We start from the raw sequence: 21,854 nt of genomic DNA, 5'->3' as shown, positions 1-21,854 counted from the left end.
GGTTAGGCTGTTCAGCCTTTTTTCTTAAAGTCAGCTATGCCTTGGTGTGGAAAAATGGAGCTGAGTTGAAAATTAGGGGCACAGTCACCCAAAGCATAGAGCCAAATCTAGGGTAGAAACTTCTACTACTGGACCTCCGTCATGGGCCTTAAATGCCCCTAGCATCCCTAGCCCACTTCGTGGTACATACAGGCTGGGCCTACGTAAAAAGTCCAATGGGAACTAGCCCACACCCACTGAAACCATTCCTACTCAATTCCTCAACCATTCACATGGGCTTGGGCCGTGCAACAAAGCAAAATACATTGATAAGATTCATTAGTCGGACCCGCTAAGCAATTGGGCTTAGTCATTTCTTTCGAACCATAAAATTTGTCGCGATAATGACTATTAACATTAGCCCCCTTCACATGAGTGGCGCTTGCATCATGTGTGTGAGCTTCACAGAGTTTTTGCAAGCTCCGAACACTTGATGAATTATAGTATGGGCCTACACCCGATGTTAGCATGGCCCATTAAATCTTCACATGTTGCACGGACTAGTAAATTGCTTGCACTTTTTTTTTCTTTCTAAAATCCCCTTTCCTCATCTCATGTTGTTGCTGCCATCACTGTTATTGTCCTATACACATACATATATTTGTCTTACTCTCCCTACCTTTTCTTTCACACATTTTCCTTTGTTCCTTGGTCTTCATTTTTCTTCTTTACTTCAAGCAATAGGCGTGTCAAAGTTGGACTCCTTTATGACTTTTGTCTTATACACACACACACACACACACACATATATATGTGTGATATTTGTCTAGCCGTGCCTTCTTTTCTTTTGTTTTTGGTCCGTACCTTTTCCTTGGGTAAAAGATGTGTCAAGGTCAGGCCCACATAAAAGAGTGGCCTCCCTCACCACGTGTTTACACCCACCAATATTAGGTCCACCTTAGAAAAAGAGACACAAGCTTCTTAGTTTTTTTTTTCTTTTCCGCCGAAATAGGTCTCCACTTTGCTGTGTTGGGCGCTCTGTCACTCCACTTGGCTATCATCGTGATTAACCAGTGAGGCAGGAAGAAAGTTAAGAAAGAAAGAGTACAAGGGCGAGAGTGAAGACATCAGCTCTTTCCATGGTTTGATTTTTTATCCTCTTAGTCCTGCCTTATTCTCCCACCATATGATCAGAGCCAAATGGGTTCAAAATGGTCACGCTCCAAGGGTGGTAGCAAGAGTTCGAAGCGATCACAGACCAAGGAAAGTGGTGGTTCTTCATGTTCGTCTGGTGGGTCGGTGGTTGACGACTCGCCTCTGAGACCGATTTGCGATCTATGGGTCATGACAACTTCGCTTTTCCCCTTTCCTTTTTTGCTCGATCCCATGACTCCGAATGAGGAAAAAATGGAGATCGGTTTTGACGTTGTGGATTTTGATGAGTTTAATCTTCCACCGCCGGATAGCATGACAGAGCTTTGACTTCGTCGCTAAGAGGTACTTCCCATTCCTATCATTTTTAGTATGGGATGTGGCCACTCTATTTATTGGGACCGTTGGGTTGATAGTGAGTTTCAAGATATTGAGTTTGTGAGTTTATTGAAGTAGTCTTGAATCTATGGTAGTGTATTGGTGTCTCGTGGTCTAAACATGAAAAAAGACATTGTTGGGTTGCGACATTTGGTTCGTAGGTGGAACTCAGCAACCCACACATTCTTTTTTGCTTGGGGTGAGGCTATTGTAACTTTAGAGGATGTAGAGAAAATTTTATTGTTGCTGCTGGTGGGTTGCAGGCGACCATGGCCGATTGTGTCAGTTGAGGGGAGTGAGGGTATCATTGAACAATTGTACATGGGTTATGGTGGCCGTAATGCTCCACCATGTAATAAGCACTCTTGATTTGCTGCATAGGTTCGGTATTTCGAAAACTTTGAGGGAATCCTTGTTCGTCATGCTGCTTTCATGGTTTATTGGCTGAGTCGTTATGTGTTAACTGAGTCCCCCTTTGATCATATAAAAGCATATTTTTTTCCTCTTGCTGTATTGCTGGCTCGTGGCGAATCACTTGCTGGGGGTGCCATGTGCTTAAGTAACTTGTATAATCATTTGGATGCTCTTCACATTTCTGAAATGGAGGGATCACCATATTATGCCGTGGTGACTCACTTGAACTTGGAATTACTGCAAGTTTGGGCGTGGGAACGTGCTCTTCCTTTCGTAACACACGCTCGTTCCGTCACAGCTGTTCGCAAGCGCTATCCACCAAGTCCTAAGAATAACCATCTTGATTTTTTACAGAAATTTTGCGAATCTCCTCCTATACTTCTTAAGTGGATAGGAGTTAAGTCTCCCTCACTATCTTGGGTCGAGTTGATGGATAGGGAGGCTGACTTTATCTGACGTCCATATGTTAGGATTGCAAATGGTTTTTTGTTAGCACTGTTGGATGAAGATGTTGAATTTGATGTGAGTGCATATAGTTCTTTGCTAGCTCGTACTCTGCTTTAGTTATTTCCCTGTGGTCCCTCAGGTTCTTGGGCACGGTACAACCCACACAGAGTTAGGCGTCAGTTTGGGTATGATTAGGGTGTGTTGAGTGAGAACCCAATGGTCCTTGACCATGAGCATTCTGTGACTCCATTTGTTTTGCAAACCGGGTGTTCTTGTTTGAATATGGCACCTCCGCTGGCATTGCTTCCTGAAAATCCGAGAGTTGGGGTTCTTACCTGAAGGGCTTGTCGATATTGGAATGAGATAGCAGTTAGGTTCAATGATTACGCAATGGCTGGTAGAGATGAATGCACTTTTCCTCCCCCTCCTTTGGCACCAATTAATAGGTCGCGCCACATGAAATTTAGTCGTGGATTGGTCGCATATTTTACGAAAAAGAAAATAGGTTTTGTGGCTTGGCATGGTGAGGTAGCGGCTTAGGTGGCATACGCAGGCGAAGTTCTTGAACCTTGGAAAAAATATGAACCCATGGTTAAAGCTCGCGTCTCTGCTCCTTTGGCGCGTGGTGAGGCCTTGAATGCCAAGCCCTCAGCCAAGAGGGAAAGACCATAAACTTTTTTCGACGCCTTTGCCCTTCCTTCTCCCTTACCTAAAAAGGTCCTCTCCTCAGTAGCTGCGGGCTCAAGGGTTTTACCCCGCATAGTGTTGGCGCTTCGTGCCATGAAGGATGATGTTCTTGCACCCTTAAATTGTGCTGTCACAATGCGTCCTTTGCCTAGACCTGAGGTTTCTGACAACCAGGTATGTCCACTTCCTTCTCTTTGTTTCATTTATTTATATATTATTATTATTATTATTTTTGGGTCATTTTATCATTCATACATACATACATACATACATACATGTATCTGTCACTCCATAGGACTAACATCACCCCCCTTTTTTTTCTTTTCTTTTTAGGTTCCTTCTTCTCTTGTGGTCTTTGAAGGAAAAGTGTACATCCTAGAATCATTTGAAGATGACTTGTCGAACGATTGTGAGAAGGTTGCAGTACCTATTGCTGTTGCCTCTCCCTTTATCACCATAAGACAAAGGTCTTCAATGGGTGCCGACAATGAGATGTCAGGTGAAAGCTACGATGGGACAAGTGAAAGTTTAGCTGGAACCACAGTGAGCCTTATAGCAAAACTCCCTTTCCCACCCCTTCCTTTTTTCTTTTTTCTTTTTATCTTTTTTAAATGATAATAATAATAATAATAATAACTATGCTTCTGCTCATACTATGTGACTTTTCTATGCGTAGGGGACCTTGGATGTGAGCAAGGGAGTTGATGCTGTCGGGGAGGCGACCAACATGAAGCTTGTGATCGCGAAAGCCTCAGTGAGTATTTTAATGCTTCCGGGGGTGTGCACGTTCCTATACATGTGTGCGTATATATGTATACATATATACATGTATATACATATACGTCTTCCACTTTTTTTTGTTAGTTCATACATACATTTTGACTAGTCTTCATGTCACTCACCTATAAGTTCAGGTTACCCTTGGTATGGGCGTTGAGGCACCCGTCAATGCCACCATCGTACCAGATTCTCAGGTTGAACCCATGTCCACATGTCTTGATTCCCTAACCCTCATTTCTAATGGGGAGCACGTCAAAGCTTTCTTGGGCAGGTTCGAACAAGACAGAAATAATGAGCATGAAGCTTCCCATTTCTACAACTTCGTAGGCCCAAGCACATGTATCCAATAGTTCTCAGTCCCTTTAGAGAGTGTTCCATTGTTGGAGCATCTACGAACCAAGCACAATGATTTCATTGGGCAGTTAACAGTTGGTTCAGTTGTCGGGAATCCTTTATTGAGGATCTTGGTTGCGGTGCTTTTGGATATGCAAGAAACTCAGGTGAATGCCTTAACTGAAGAGCGGTTGTTTAAGTGGAGGGATGCGTGAGAGACTTACATAAGGTTGGTTTGGAAGTTTCCTTTGTTCTCTTTCATCTTTGAGATGTTGCTACATCATGGTTTCGTAGAGACGTGAAGACTCGATTGGCATCTATGTGTCGGATTTCTGAATTGGAAAAAGAGCTTGCGATACTGAAGTCAGAGATGGTCCAGTTGCAAAGAAATTCTCCAAATGCCATCATCTAGGATAACACTACCATTCACGGCCTGCTTTGAATTTCCACCGCCTCCTTATCACATGCCTCTTTTTTCTTTTTTTTTTAAATTTTTTTATGACAGATGTATCTTGTAGGAAAAGTGCTTAGACCTCTCTCTTTTTTTTTTTTTTTTTGGTCCTTGTGTATGGAGACGCCCCATATCCCTTTTTGTTGTGTACATGTACTAAACAACCCCTTTGGTTCTGTATTTGGTATTTCACTTAGATTAACCTGTCATGGTTGATGCGACCCCCATTTTGTATCTAAACATATTATGTACAAAATATATTATCAAACGCGCTTTTGTGTTTAGCTTTTAAAAAGATTATTCATGCTTTGTGGGTGTGTATGCATCTATTTTTTTTTTAATACTCAAATTAAAGTAGTTTCATACCTTCCTTTGAGATCATGTATGTTTGCAGGCTATGTATTACTACTTAGAAGCAAGTCGCGATTAGTTAGGCAGTCAGCTTACCCTTATTCCATCCTCCAAGGAAGTGTCAATGAGCATGGTGCTTGACTATTATGGCCCTTAAAGGGTGATTTGGGGTCTTCTCGTACCTCATTCTTTGCACGGATTATATATATATATATATATATATATATATATATATATATATATATATATATATATTATTTATATTTTTTTTGGCTCGCCATTTAGTGGTTGCCTCCCCTGTATAGTATGCAAGGCCATCACGCTGGCATGTTTTTTTTTTTCAAATTGTATTTATGTGCACTGCAGCTTATGCCAGCTTGCCATTTTCTAGGGGGATGGTTTCGTTTTTCTATATTTAAATAGTACACCTACCATCCTTACCTATGGCAGGTTGTGGCACTATTTGTATCCTCACACTCAGTAGCTCTGTTGGAGCAGCAATCAGCCATTGCTTAATATGTGTTAATTTATAGCGTTTGATGCTAGCTTTTGATTCATAAGCCCACTCGCTGTTTTACAAGGTTTTAGGTATGAACATGCGTCATCGCCCTTCCCCCCCCCCCCCTTTTTGTTGGTCCCCTTACTATTTTGTAAGGTATACATTTGAGCGAATGTCAGGCTCCCTCTTGCGAATGAGGATTTAGCCGTGTCATCACTTCATTGACTTCCTTACCATTTTGTAAGGCTTGTCGTTGAAGTGGTACCTACCTAGCTTCCCATACCTTCTTGAGAGCATAGTAGTCTTGCATGTAGGGGTTTTGCCTTGGTCATGTTTTTATGAGCTCCCTTACCAATTCGTAAGGTTTGTTGCTTGAACAAAGTGATTCATGTTCTTTTGAGACATGTGCGCTTACATGTGTGTGTGTGTATATATACCAAAAAAAGGGAAAAAGCGAAACGAGAATGTGATGATGCCATTTTTTTTAAAGAAAAGTGGGCATTCTCATTGATTCGTTACACTCATACATCATGTTTCCCACAAGAAAATGCAAGTTAATAAACTAAAATGCAAATCACATGGCGGATGATGCCCAACCTCAAAAGTGAGCTGGTGTTTTTCGCCTTAAAGGAAATAAACAAATAAATAAAAACAAGCAACGCATGACACCTATGTTTCCAAAACAGACCAGCACTTCTTGACTTCACTAAGCGTGATAAAGCTTGAGCCACTTGCCATTGATAGGATCCGTTGTGGCAGACTTGTCCATGCAATAAAGGCAATAATACCCACTTCCATGGGCCTCCTTCACAACGTATGGGCCTTCTCAATTTGGCGCAAACTTGGAAGGGGCCGCTACGTTTCTTCTTACATAATCTGCTACCCTAAGAACAAGTTGGCATTCCATGAAGATCCGTTCATGCACATTCTACTCATACACGCTGCTCATTCGCTGCCGGTATCGCCGTATCCTCTCGCGTGCGATGTCACGTGTTTCATCCATTGTTTCCAAGTACACCATCCATGCCTCAGCACACATATTCACATCTGTTTCAAGCTCTTGGCCCTGCAACGTGCGAGATGTTGGCACCACCAACTCTACTGGTGAGATGGTTTCAGTGCCATATACCAAAGAAAATGGTGAAAAGCCAGTGGCTGTTTTGGTAGAGCTTCTATAGGCCCAAAGTGTGTTGAGAAGATGTGTATTCCAACCTCCAGCATAGTCAAACACCATCTTACTAAGAATTCCCAATAAGACCCTATTGGTTACCTCTGCTTGTCCATTCCCTTAAGGGTAGTAAGGGGTCGACCTTCGATGCTTGATTTTGTAATACTCGGTGATTGCTCGAACATCTTTGTTTATGAATGGAGTACCATTGTCGCTCACAATCTTGTACGGAATCCCAAAATGGCAGAGGATGTGCTCTTTGATGAAATTGGCCATAGCCGGCCCTATCGCTCTCTTGAGCGGAATAGCTTCCACCCACTTCATAAAATATTCGGTGGCAACAAGGATCCAAATGTAGCCATTTGATGGCGGATGGATGGGGCTGATAAGATCAAGCCCCCAAGTGTGAAAAGGCCATGGTGTGCTCATGTCTTGCAAGCTTATGGGATGGGTATGGATGAGGTTCGCATGCGTTTGACAGGTGTGGCAGCATTTAACAAACTCAGTGGTGTCCCTCTTCATCGAAGGCCTATAATACCCTGCAAATAAGAGTCGTTTGTGAAGTTTCTTTCCCCCTTGATGCTCTCCACACTCTCCATTATGTACTTCTCTCATTATGGCATGCAATTCTGCGAGGCCCAAACATCTCAACTGTTAGGAAATTTAGACCCCGGTTGATAGAATTAACAAGTTTTAAACCCAAGTTGTTAATTAGATTTATTATGCATAAAACTTGTTAAAACAAACAAACATCAATATCATCTCAAAACTAAGTGCAGCGGAAAAATAAATAAGACAAGATATGATGACCCAGAAAAACCAATGAAACCAACCACTTTCACAGTAAAAAACCTGGGGGGAAACCTTCCCGAAAAGCAATCCACTATAGTAAAGAGAAGTTTCAGATTTAGTACAAAACCTTTGTCCCTAGACTCTACAATCCCCGTAGATGAACTCACAGCAGAAACCTTCTACCGCTTCAGAACCTTTGAACTCTTCAATATATGAACGCCACCCTTTGATGCACGAATCCCAGTCCGTGACTAACCAATTGCGTGGATCCCAATACGCAACTTCAATCACCAACTAGAGAAGAAGATGTTGGTTGCAAAGTTCTTCACTTCATCAACAATGAAGATCAAGAAGTACTTGGTTACAAAACCCTAAGGCGCAAAGACGCAGTAGCTTCTTTTAGAGAGAATAAGACTTCGGTCATTTTTTTTTATATGTTCTCCTTGTATATTCTTATGTGACGGCCTCTAAAATAATCCTTATATATGCCTAGGGTTGTGAGAAAAGAAACCTTACATAAATACAAAAACCTGGCCCAAAAATCAGATTTGAAAATTTTGATTTTCGTAACCTCGATAGATACCTCGATAGATAGCATCTGTCGAGCCTCATTAAACCTCGATAGATAGCTATCTGTCGAGCAGGTGTCCAGGGGGTGTCCAGCTTTATTAAACACCTTTTCTTCACTTTTTTCTTGGTCCAATCTCAATGGCTTTAATACTAGACTTGAATAACATGTTTTTTGAAGTATTAAACACATCCTAGATCTACCCAAATACAAGTAAAATGCGTTTTGTCAAAGGATTAGCCAATTACATAAAATATGTCCTTAACATCAGCGGCTCACCATTGTATCCTTTATGAAACAAAATCCCTTTTCAACAAAATAGCGCCTGGCTAGCTTCTTGAGGTGATAAGCCTCCTTCCTGCCAGCAAGTAGGACTCCTTCCAAGATGAATTTCAGAAATGGTATTCTCCAATCAACCGTCTGGAAGATAGCATATGATTCTGCCCTATCGAACACATGTTGGCATGTTGGGTAATGGCTTTGCACCTCGCTTGCTTGGGTCTTCATATCAGGACAAAAATAACCTAAGCGTTGGAGGCGTCGATAGAGGGGGATTTCGTTCTTAGCGTAGCAGGTCCTCTCATGGACTTCGCTCAACCTCTTTGTTGCTTCTTCTAAATTTACACACCTTGCTAGCCCTCCTCCAGGTAACCTCCGATAAAGCTCGCTAGTAACAAGTGTATAGTCTCAGAGCTGTTTGGCATCAATTTCTATTCCCCGTTCCAATAAGGCATCTCTCAAAGGTGCTTGCCAATCTTCAACTCATGTGGTCCTATTTTTAAACTCCTCTTGCAAGAGTAATGTAATAGGGATGCTTTTTTTAAGGACGGTAACTTTGGTGCTTTCCCCTTCAAACTTGATTTTGGACCCAAGCGTGGCTAAGGCATCGGCATGGCGGTTGTCCGATCTTTGCGTGTGTTCTATGGTCAGTTTGTTAAAGTGATCCTCCAACCTCTGAGCCATTGCTCGATACAGGGCCAGTGAGGGCTCTTTGAAAGAGAAATCACCCCTTGCTTGACTCACCATAAGATTCGAGTCTCCCCGTACCTTGAGCCTCTTGATTCCCATTTCTCGTGCTATCGCTAGGCCGGTAAGATATGCTTCGTATTTCGCTGCATTATTAGATCAAACAAAGTCTAACTTGAAAGACATGGATATGGCCTCGTTTTCCCCATTAGCTAGGACAATACCAGCCCCTCTGCTAGTGGAAATGGAAGATCTGTCAAATGTCATCTCCCACAGACATTTATTCTCCTCTAGGCATGCCACCTCTGTGACTTCTCCAAGCACTTCATCCATGATTTGTGAGATGTCTTCTCTGGGGAATTGGGCTAGAAGCTCCGCTATTGCCTGACCCTTAACTGCCCTTGGCATGACAGACACTATATCATATTTGGAGAGATGGAGTAACCATTGTGCCAGCCTACCCGAGAGAACGGGCTTTTGCAACAGCGTCCTTATTGGATTGGACTTCGTCATTAAGTGCACTGTGTGGGCTAAGAGATAATGTCGTAGTTTTTGCGCTGCATATATCAAAGATAGACAAGTGCATTCAGCTCTTGGGTAATATGTTTTTGTGTCTCTAAGGGCTCTACTCACGTAGTATATTGGCTACTCAGTACCATCTTCACCCTCTTGCGCGATTAAAGCCCCAACAACCTTGTCATTTGAGGCAAGATAAAGTCATAGTGGCACACTTGGCGTTGGTGACCTAACAGTAGGTAGGCTGGTCATTGTCTCTTGCAATTTGTGAAAAGCTAACTAGTGCTCATTACTCCATTGAAACTTCACGCCTTTCTTCAATAATGGGATGAATGGGGCGATCATTGCCGCTAACCTTGGTATGAATCTCCGAATGTAAGAGAGCTTTCCTATGAAGGACTTCAACTCTTTGACCAATGTTAGGGGTTTCATTGTGACTATGGATTTCACTTTCAATGGGTCCACATCGATTCCCTTTTGATGAACAAGGAATCTTAGAAATTTTCCAGCTGTCACCCCCAAATGCGCACTTTAAAGGATTCATACGCACTTTAAAGGTTCTCCTGTGACTCTCTTTAGTTTTAGACTTTACGACTATATCGTCAACGTAGTCCTCGAGTTCCCGATGCATCATGTCATGGAAGATAGCGGTCATAGCTTTTTGATACGTGGCACCCGCATTCTTAAGCCCGGATGGCATCATGGTGTAGTAGAAATTTTCGATAGGAGTACGGAATGCGGTCTTCGCTATGTCTCTTGGTGCCATTTTGATATGATTGTAACCGCTAAAAGCATCCATATAGGAGAACATCTCATGACCCGAGGCTGAGTCAATAAGCAGGTCTATATTAGGGAGAGGAAACTCGTCCTTTGGGCAGACCTTATTCAGGTCTCAAAAGTCGACACAACATCTTATCTTTCCGTTCTTTTTCTTCATGGGAATTATGTTTGACAGTAACTGTGGGTGTTCAATAGGCTTGATAAACCCCGCTGCTAACAACTTCTTAACCTCTTGAACAATTTGAGCTTCGACGTCGGGATGGAAAATCCTCCTTGGTTACACCAATGGTTTAGCCCCCGATTCAGTATTAAGAGCATGAGCCACCATTCCGGGATCTAGACCTGGCATTTATTCGTACTGCCATGCGAACACATCGCGATACTCTTTAAGCAAAAACACTAACTCCTTTTTCTCTAGTGGTATGAGTAAGGGATTGATGGAGATAGGCAGCTCCATGTTATGATCATCGCCCAAATTAACTAATTCAAGTTCCTCATTGATCGGCGATAGCTTAGGCGGGGTCAACACTTCTTGCAATACCGCTTCTTTTTTAGTTGGATCAAATGTTTCTTCTAACAGGCAGTAGGAGGTAAGACAACCACCCTCTGTCAGTCCAGGGCCCTCTCGCTTGGCGCATTTAGGCCCCGCGCACCTTTATAAACGATAGAAGATTCAGCAACCTATCAGGTAGCTGAATCTTCTCACATCTGGGAGCATCATGGGCCGTCTCCTTTCGCTCTTTGCATTTCTTCCTTCTTACAAGGAGATCTCGCAAGTCTACTTCAGACCCTCCTTTAACATCCTCCCAACTAGGCAAAGGGGTGCCCAAGGGTTTCGCAATTGCGTCCCATCCACTTATGGTCAATTGATCATAAAAGGCTGCTTCTAGATAATGAGCCTCTGAATTGTCGAAAGGAGTAGGATTTGCTGGGATACGAATCGGTTTTCCATTTAAACGTCCATTTACGCATTGATGGTAGGTAGACAATATGAGCTTGTGCTTGTGCAGCCATGGCCTTCCTAATAACACATGGTAAGACACTGAAGAATCAAGCACATGGAACCTGCTGAGCCCCACGAGTGGTCCAACCTTTAGTACTAACTAAATGTGTCCAATGGTATGCTCGCATCCTTCTTCGAATCCGGTAATCTCCATTAGCAATCCTTGTATTTTTTTTCTGGGAAATGCCTACTGCGACAAGAGTATTTAATGGAATAATATTGAAGGATGAGCCGGTGTCCACGAGGGCTCTCTTCACATGAACTTTATTTATCATTACTAGGGCATATAATGGCCTCTTATGATCAGGGTATTAGACTTCCATGTCCTTATCGGTGAAGGTGACTGCGTTAATCGTCTCTAGAAAGGCTCTACTTGCGTGAGTTTCTGCTGTAAAACAATGGGATCCGGATGAGGACACAATACTGACTATAGCTTCTGTAGTTGCCATTCTAGTCTTGGGGGGTTAATCCCAATTGGTTTAACAGCGAACGAAATGCGAGACTTATTTGCAATGTTTTAATGGCCGTTGGAGTAAGTGTGGCGGATATCATGGGATCCTCTTCTTCGTTGCCAGCATGTATGACCACAGCGACCATCCTCTTTCCCCTGTCATGTGAGGCAAAGGATTTCTTTGTACACCTTGAGCGCCATGGCCTACTTCGAGAGTGTCGTCTGCCAATTTCTTATGAAACAACCTTTGTATGTAGCGGCATTCCACAGTTGAGTGATGAACATATCTGTGGTAGTGACAGAAACATGAATGTTTCTTGTCTTCCTTAGTTGGCTCTCTGTCAATCTTGTACAGTTTTACCACTCTGTCAGCGATCCACCGATCAAGGATGACACTCAATTCCTTTGACGTGCAAGATATGGGTGGATATTCTTCAATTGCCTTGCCTTTCTCGCGCTTATTCTTACTAGCGGGCTCATTGGTGGCCACCAAGAGCGCTTGGGGAGCATTCCTCTTATCAGTCTTTGACCGCTCACTTGTTTTCCAAGCTCTCTCGTTTGTCTTCCAATATGCCGCGGTTTTGCGGGCCTTTTGGAGTAGCAGAGCAAATTGCTTGATCTCCAAATTCTCAAGGTGAATTTTGTACTCAAAAAAAATATTATCAATGCAAATTTCAACCAATTCATGCTCCTCGTACTTCACATGGCATTCGAGGGTTGTATCTTGGAATCGCCGTATATAATCGAGTAAATCTTCGCTGGTCCTTTGCTTAGTGTTGTGCAACCCAATCAATGTAACCTCTTCTTTCTCTTGGTAATACTTCCCATAGAAGCACTCCTCCATGTCCTCCCACAACTTGATCAATCCAGCTAGGATCATGATGTACCATGAGTAAGCCTTGTCAGAAAGCGACTTGGAAAACTCGCAAAGGCATAACTCCGAATCACTAGCGTATGGGCCCATAATATCTATGAACTTGCTTACATGCTCAAGAGCATTTCCTCTTCGTCCATCATAGAGTGAAAATGTGGGAACTTCATAATTTTAGGGATATGGTTTGTGCAACAGCTCAGACGGGTAAGGAGGTTGGCGAATGAATTGCCTTGGCATTTTGGAGATTTTTGCTTGTTCCCTCTCAATGAGCTTTGCTACGTTGACAAGCATGACATATTAAGAATCATTATTAGCATCAAGAGCGTCACTAGCTTTGTCCTACCTCGACTTTTCACTATTATCTGCCACCTTTTCATTTTGACCTTTTTCTAGCGTGAGCTCTTCTCGCCGTGGATTTTCCTTATCGCGAGCCTTGTTGGATTCTTCAATGCGCTGGATAGCCTGAACTAGGTTGTGCTAGTTCCGCTGCATGCCTCGCATCATTTCAAATAATTCCTTCATTTACAGAGGGGCTTGTTCAACCTCCTTATCAAGACGTGCTTCCCTCAAAGAGGAAGCGTCAGTGGCTACCCCTTGAGATGGAGCAACGGTGTGGGACGTATGTTGGTTTTTTGACTTGGGAGGCATGATTTCTCCTTCCTTAGCTGCTTGATTCCCCAGTGGAGTCGCCAAAATATCGGGGACGTTTTGCGACAAAGGCCGATTTTGCAGAAATGAGCCAAAAAACTCCCCTTGGGTTCGTTAAATTCGTTAGTTATTTGGAGAGCCAAGCCCAAAATTCGCAATGTGAGGTACACAAAGGCTATTGGTGCTTTATGGAAAGAGAAACCAACACAAAAAATGAAAACACAAGAAAGTACAGAAACTATATATTCATAAGTTAGAAATTTCAGCCCACAGTCACCGAGAGGAAAAAATTGAGGGAGGTCCCGAGCAAGAGAGGGAGAGTTCCCCTATATCAGTATTTTCACCTCCAGGCCTTCAAATCGTCCATACACTAGGTAGCTGACTGGGCTGTCTCTTTTTTGTGGGCTGGTGATGCATATTTATAACAAGTTTTAGGGAATGCTTGTGACCAGTTTTTTAGTTGGGAGGAAGGCCTTGGACCTTTTAGATGCTATTTCTATGACTTGGTGTATTATGTTTTATACTTAGGGAAATGTTTGGTTGCTTTTTACATGATTTTGGAAACAAATATGTCTTTCTTCATAGTTGCTATCTTTGGTCTTTGTAGCCCTTGGAAAACTACATTTGGATGGCTGACTGGGCTAGGCTGTTCAACCTTTTTTCTTAGAGTCAGCTGTGCCTTGGTGTGAAAAAAATGGAGCTAAGCTGAAAATTAAGGGCACAGTCACCCAGAGCATAGAGCCAAATCTGGGGTAGAAACTTCTGCCACTGGACCTCCTTCATGGGCCCTAAATGCCCCTAGCGTCTCTAACCCACTTCGTGACACATACAGGCTGGGCCTACGTAAAGAGTCCAATGGGAACTAGCTCACACCCACTAAAACCATTCCTACTCAATTCCCCAACCATTTGCATGGGCTTGGGCCATGCAATAAAGCATAATACATTGATAAGATTCATGAGTCGGACCTGCTAAGCAATTGGGCTTAGTCATTTCTTTCGAACCATAAAATATGTCGCAAAAATAACTATTAACAACGACGTTTTTAAAACATCGTTGTAGGACTGATTTTAGGTTTTTTTTAAAATATTAAAAATGCTATATAAACTGCTCAAAATTCAACAATAACTATCATGAGCTTGTAATAGATCAAATATACCTACTGATCATCAATATTCCACAATAACAAATGTCCAAACTAACACACTAACACCATTGCACATAGATTCAAATATATAATAATAATAATAATAATACATACATACATACATACATACATACATACATACATACATACATACATAACATATGTCTAAAGTATTATCTTGAATTTAACAAAACACTTGTCTACCTTCACAAAAAAAAACCATCCAGACTATGAAAATATCATAAACAAAGTAAAATACTTCCAAAATAAATATGGTTGTTCAAAACAACTATGTGATAGTCCATACTAAAAAAAAAAAAAAAAAACCACCCAAACTATGGTTAGGTTTAGAGTGATGTTACACAAAACTAAAAAATTAACTAAGAAATTTGTATATAACTATTTTTTATTTTATTTATAGATATGATAAAAATTTTAACCTATGACATTTACTCCATGTTGATTGCTTTTTATAATTAGGACAAGACACTAATTGGCTTATGGTGTAGTCAAAATTTGAATTCAAAATATCTTTTTTGATAGTGTGCGTACCCAAAATATCTTTAACAGGCTAGGCCTAAAATTGGGCTCACAACTTACTTGTATAGTGGACTTAGTGTTTCCTACTATGGGTAGTCCCTTGCCGGGCGACCTAAAGGCTTTCTCTAGTTTTTGTGAACTCCTCTCTTTTTCCCTCCGGGTTGCTCTCCTTCCTGACGATACAGATACTATCACTCTTTTACTCTTTTTTCTCTCTCGAATTGCCAACCCCCACTTCTCATTCTATTCCCCTATTTATAGCTTAAGATGGGTGAAGGTGTTATGATTAATTCTTGATCCCACTCGTGTGGATGGGGTCCAATCCCATCATTTCTAATAAAAAGATACTCTGTTGGGAATGGTGGTAATGACATTGGAACTGGTTCCAGCCTCCAAAAGACCGCTCGACAGCGATACTCTCTAAGGCAATACTGGGCTACCGAGAACATAGGCTATTCTCGGCTAGCATATTCCCGATCAAACTATAACTGATCGTTATGGGCTTGTTTCTAATATGTTCAGGACAGGATGGACCTATTATGGTACTTGAGCTCGACTTGGGCCTTAAAGTGTGTCTGGCCCAAGATCAAGGATCCAACGAGAATCGGATCATGCACTGTACCATAAGGCCTGGGCCTAAGGCTCAATGGGCTTGGACCATTCCTCGTACAATAGCCCTCCTTGATTCGTATTCGGCCTCCGAGAATGAATCAAGGACAATAAGGTTTCCACCTATTCGATGAGTAGGATCGAACTGGGAACAGGCTTCTGTCCTTAGAGAAATTTAATATAAGGTTTCCATCTATTCAGTGATTAGGATTAAACCAGGAACATGCTTCTGTCCTTAGAGGAATTTAATATAAGGTTTCCACATGTTCGGTGATTAGGATCGAACTGGGAATAGGTTTCTATCTATGGAAAAATTTAATATAAGGTTTCCACCTGTTCAGTGATTAGGATCTAACCGGGAACAAGCTTCCGTCCTTAGATAGTCGGCAAATTAATAATGATGCAGTTAAGAGTATGAATGCACTTGCATGCATAAAAATTGATCACATATTGCATAACATTATACTCGCTCGGCATTATGCTCCACACAAGTTTCTACATACCAACTGTCAGTGGTAAAACTTTCTCAAGTTGTGAACATTCCATGGTTAGGGAAGTGGTCTCTCGTCCAAATCTTCTAAGAAGTATGCTCCTACTCCAAAAATAGCGGTAATTCTATATTGCCCTTCCCAGGTTGGGGCCAGCTTTCCCGCATTGACATCACATGTGTTTCCCACTACCTTGCGTAGTACCAAGTCTCCGACACTAAACTCTCTCCTCCTCACATCCCTATTGTATCGCCGAGCAAGTTTTGTTGATATTCTGCTAGCCAAATCGTTGCAGACTCCCGGCTGAAACTCGAGCACTGCACAAATCAACTTCGGTTGGTATAACTGCTTCCGCTCCATATGTTAGAGAAAAAGCAGTTTCTCCCATGGACCTTCTGGGAGTCGTCTTGTATGCCCACAAAACGTTGGGCAATTTCTCGGCCCACTTACCCTTAGCACCTTCCAGTCTTTTCTTTAACCCATTCACAATTGTTTTGTTAGTGGCTTCAGCTTGATCGTTACTTTGTGGATATGCTGGGGTGGAATACCTGTTCATGATACCAAGATCACTACAGAACTTGCAGAAGGCTTTGCTATCAAATTGCAACCTGTTATCAGATACTAGAGACTTTGGTACTCCAAACCTTGTTACTATGTTTCTCCACACAAATTTCTTAACATCTACATCCCGAATATTAGCTAATGCCTCAACCTTGGCCCACTTAGTGAAGTAGTCCATGGCTACTAGGACAAATCTTCGGTACCTTGTAGCTCGAGGGAACAGACCGACAATGTCTAGCCCCTACTGCACGAAGGGCCATGGGCTAACGATAGGATTCAAACTTCCTGCTGGCTGATGGATTAGAGGGGCATGCTTCTGACATCGCTTACATTGAGTCATCACTCGGTGGGCTAACGTACAATCTCCCACATGGCTACTGCATATCCCCTCATGGAGCTCGATCAAGAGCTCTCCAACCTTGCTCGGGGGTAGGCACCGCAAATAAGGTCCCCCAAAAGACCTCCGGTATAACTTGTGATCTACCGACAACCAGTACCGTGCAGCCATGCAACACACTCTATCTGCCTCCTTCCCATCTGCTGGGAGCCGATCTTCAGCCAAAAATATATGATTGGACTCATCCAACATGGTTCAGGCTTCGTTATCATCAAGACATTTGTCTTCACATCAATACTCGGCTCCTCCACCACCTTTACCTTGATCAGTTGGGGTACCTCCTCGGTCAGAGAAGACACCAACGTCGCCAGAGAGTCGGCGTGTCGGTTCTGCCCTCTGGTTATTCGAACCACCTTCACCTTCTAGAACTGGTTTATAGTATGCTTTACCAATCATAAGTACTCCATCATCCGTGTGTCTTTGGCCTCAAAGCTGCCCTACACTTGATTGACCACCAACCGAGAATCCGAGCGAACTTCCACATCCCGAGCGCTTAGATTCAGGGCAACCCTTAATTCAGCAAGTAGGGCTTCATACTCAGCTTTGTTGTTGGAAGCCTTAAAACCCAATCTAAAAGAATACTCCAGCTTTATCCTTTTTGGGGTGATTATGACAATTCCAATCCTAGTCCCCAGTGCGCTAGATGCACCGTCCACAAATACCTTCCACGGTTGGACCTCCACGTGACAAACTATCTCCATCTCCCTTCTCGGGGAAAACTCTGCAACGAAATCTGCAAGGACCTGACCCTTCACTGAACTTCTCAGTCTATACCTAATGTCAAAAAAGCCCAGCCGAGTTCCCCACTTGGCTATTCTGCCTATGAAATCAGATCTTTTTAACAATAACTGCAAGGGATACTCGGTTAATACATAGACGGTATGAGCCTGAAAATAATGGGGCAACTTCCTTGTAGCATGTACTAATGCTAACACCAACTTCTCCAGAGGTAAATACCTTGTCTCGGTATCAACCAACTTTTTACTGATATAGTATATTGGCTGCTGCACACCTCGATCCCTCAGCAACACAGCGTTCACGGCATGCTTAGACACCAAAAGATACATGAATAAATCCTCATCGGGATCTGGTGCTGACAACATAGGTGCCTGTACCAAATATTCCTTTAAGTCCTGAAAAGCCCTTTCACACTCCTCGTTCCACTGGAAACGCTTCCACTTTTTCAGTAGCTGATAAAATGGACGGCATCGGCCTGCAAATTTGGAAATAAATCGGTTTAGGGCAGCTAGCATGCCGGTCAACACCTGGACTTCCTTTGGGTTACTCAACAACTTGAGGCACTCTATAGCTTTAATTTGATTGAGGTTGAGCTCTATTTCTCAGTACGTGATCATATACCCTAGGAACTTGCCAGCCCCCACTCCAAAAGCACATTTGTCAGCATTAAGGCGCAGCTTATGCCGCCGGGGTACTTTGAACACTTCTTTAAGATCATCAATGTGACCTTTCTCTTGTTTGTTTTTAACCACCATATTGTCAATATACACCTCCACTGTACGCCCAATCTTACCCCTAAACATCCTCGTCATAATTCGTTGATAAGTGGCTCTAGCATTCTTTAGCCCAAACGGCATCACGGTATAGTGGTAATTGGCCTCAGGGGAGATGAACGCTGTCTTTTCATGATCCTTGGTAGCCAGGGCAATTTGATGATAACCCTGGAAAGTATCCAGAAAATTCATCCTCGGGTGCCCGTATGTTGCATCTACCAGCTGATTGATTTTCGACATAGGGAAGGGGTCTTTTGGACATGCCTGGTTCAAATCGGTAAAATCCACACAAACCCTCCATTTCCCACTCTTCTTCTTTACAACCATAGTATTCGCTAGCCATTCTGGGAAGAAAGCCTCCATTATTGCCCCTGCCTCTTTTAGCCTCCTGACTTCTTGCTTAATTGCTTCGATGTGTTCCTTAGCCAACCTCCTTGGCTTCTGCTTCTTGGGGGAAATAATGGATCTACATTAAGTTTGTGAACTATAAACTCGAGGTCTACCCCGAGTACTTCATATGGACTCCAAGCAAATACATCAACATTTTGTACAAGAAACAACAGCATCTCCACCCTATCTTCGTCCTTCATACCGGCTCCAATTTGGAAACTTCTATCCTCGTCTGGTAGTATCCTCACTCTTATTAAGCCCTCAGCGCAGCTAGCCCCTATTCCCCCTTGGGATTCCTGTAATTGCTATAAGGGAACCTCCTTAGCAAGTTCCTTTTGTTTAATCTCCCGGTTAATAGTGGCCACCAAGCATTGCCTGGCTACTTGCTGATTTTCCCTCACTATAGCAATACCGTGCTCGGTGCGGAATTTAACATTAACATGCAGGGTAGACGAAACTGCCCCTATCGCTTAAATCCATAGCCTTCCAAGAATCACCGTATACAGATAAAACAAATTGATCACTATAAAAATTACCATTAGCTCCTTGCCTTCCATGTTCACGGGGAGCGAAATCTGCTCCTTCAAGATCACCATCCGGCCATCAAACCCCACCAAGGGTGTGTCGTATTTAGACAGATCCTCTTTCTTAAATCTCAGCCCCCTAAACAAGTCGGGATACATCACTTTGACACCACTTCCCTGGTCCACTAATACCCTCTTCACTATAAAACCATTTATCCGAGCTATAACAACCAGAGTGTCGTTGTGCGGCTAGATCATCCCTTCCAGGTCGTCATCATTGAAGGCAATGGGCTCCCGAGTAAACTTCAACTTCTTCTGGGAGGGTTGATCATCTGGACAACTCTCTATCGGAACAACTGCCAGTACCCCCCTCTTCCAGGTCATAAGGTACCCCTTGAAGCTGCATGGATGACCTCCTCCTAAAGGAGGTGGAAGGGGATTCCCTCGAGGTCGAGTACCCTGCCTGGTCTCCTGATGTCTCGGGTTGATAACAAACTCTTTTAAGTAACCCGCCTTACTAACTGCTCCAAATGATCTTTTAACATCCTGCATTGCTCGAAGGTATGCCTCTTGTCCTTATGATAAATGAAATACAAGTTCTGATTTCTCCTTGATGGGTCACCCCCCATCTTTTTTGGCCACCGGAAGTATAGCTTGTTCTTAATTCGGTCCACATCTGTGTACTAGCTCCTTGAACATCACGTTTACTTCCCCCGCTTGCGCGCCTGGTTCTTGGATCCTCAAATCTTTCCGAGACCTTGACTAAAAGCCCATTTGCCAAGGCTGGCTCGTGACCAGGGCCTTGCCTTTGTTCTACTGCCGATCATCCTCTAACCTTTTATACTCTTTTATATGCCTCATTAACTGCCTCATATCCTCGAGAGGTCTCCTTGTCAACAAATCTCATAATTTGGAGTCCTCAGGCAATCCCAACCGAAAAGTGTTCGCTGCGATTTTTTCATTACCCCCTCCGATCTTATTGTAAAGTTCCCAATACCGACTAGTATAGCTATGAAGAGTTTTCCCAGCTCCCATTTTCATTGACAGCAGCGTGTCTACGGGCTGCAACACCCGACTGTAGGTCATAAACCGGACCCCAAATTTTTGAACCAACTCGGCAAAACTATGAATCAAGCCCTTCCTCAACCCATTGAACCACCTCAAAGCGGTGGGCTCGAGACTTGAAGGAAACACCTTATGCATCAACGAGTCGTTATGACTATGCAAAGATATCATCTGGATATAATGGCTTACATGCTTTATCGGATCCGTTTTCCTATCATAGGAGTTAAATGGAGGTCTAGCAAATCTACTCGGTATCGGTGCCCGTTCGATATCTCCCGAGAACGGTGATCGAGCAGCTCTACGCAATTCTTGGCTCATAGCATCCATGGTGGCATTGCGGGGTCGCCACCCCTCTAGAGAGATTAAGTCCCTGTCTATATACTCCCGAGACTGATCTCGGCGTTGATGGGAATCGGATTGATGGGATGCCTCTGCATAGCCACCTCCCACACTAGTCGACCCCTCTGCATGCTCTTCACGGTCTCTACTCTGACACCTACCTCTTACTTCTAACTCCAAATCCCTTACCAACCTTTGTAAGCGTTCGAGCTCCTCGTCCCTTCTGTCAAAACGCTTATGCCCTGAGGCACCCGGTAATGTTCGGTGTGTTTGAAACAACCTTTCTACAAGACCAGACTGCTTTTCCCCTTGTTCATATTCCCTTTCTTCGCGCCTCTTTTGCCTCCTTTCCTGCCAACCGGATCCCCGAGAAGATCCTTCAGAGCCACTCTCAGCATAACTTCCTGACTGCCTCCCGAACATTCTCCTTATATGTGAGTCTCGGCAGAACTATAGCTATGTAGGAGATCCCCATAGATGATGCCAATTGTGCGTACCCAAAATATCTTTAACAGGCTAGGCCTAAAATTAGGCTCACAACTATGGGTAGTCCCTTGTCGGGCGACCCAATGGCTCTCTATAGTTTTTGTGAACTCCTCTCTTTTTCCCTTCGGATTGCTCTCCTTCTTGACGATACAGATACTATCACTCTTTTACTCTCTCTTTTTTCTCTTGAATTGCCCACCCCCATTCCTCATTCGATCCCACTCATGTGGATGGGGTCCAATTCCATCATTTATAATAAAAAGATGCTCTGTTGGGAACGATGGTAATGGCATTGGAACTGGTTCTAGCCTCCAAAAGACCGCTCGGCAGCAATACTCTCCAAGGAAATACTGGGCTGCCAAGAACATAGGCTGTTCTCGGCGAGCATATTCTCGATCAAACTATAACTAATCGGCATGGGCTTGTTTCTGATATGTTCAGGACAAGATGGACCTATTATGGTACTTGAGCTCAGTTTGGGCTTCAAAGTGTGTCCAGCCCAAGATCAAGGATCCAACGGGAATGGGATCATGCGTTGTACCATTAGGCCTGGGCAAGGC

The 21,854-nt window shown here is 43.1% G+C and overlaps 1 protein-coding gene across 1 annotated transcript; it reads right to left on the bottom strand.

Moving 5' to 3' along the window:
- Window positions 1–6,759: 6,759 nt before the first annotated feature.
- Window positions 6,760–9,478, bottom strand: LOC142606328 (uncharacterized). The gene is made up of 4 exons (XM_075777695.1): window positions 9,190–9,478; window positions 8,952–9,111; window positions 8,279–8,666; window positions 6,760–7,290 (listed from the first exon to the last, which is right to left on the bottom strand). The coding sequence occupies exons 1-4, from the start codon at window positions 9,476–9,478 to the stop codon at window positions 6,760–6,762; spliced, it is 1,368 nt and encodes a 455-aa protein (XP_075633810.1).
- Between the last annotated feature and the right edge of the window lie 12,376 nt (window positions 9,479–21,854).

The sequence above is a fragment of the Castanea sativa genome, chromosome 8 (assembly GCF_040712315.1).
Source record: "Castanea sativa cultivar Marrone di Chiusa Pesio chromosome 8, ASM4071231v1".
Lineage (NCBI taxonomy): Eukaryota > Viridiplantae > Streptophyta > Magnoliopsida > Fagales > Fagaceae > Castanea > Castanea sativa.
The sequence above is the reverse complement of the archived record's forward strand: the minus strand, read 5'-3'. Positions and strand labels throughout refer to the sequence as shown.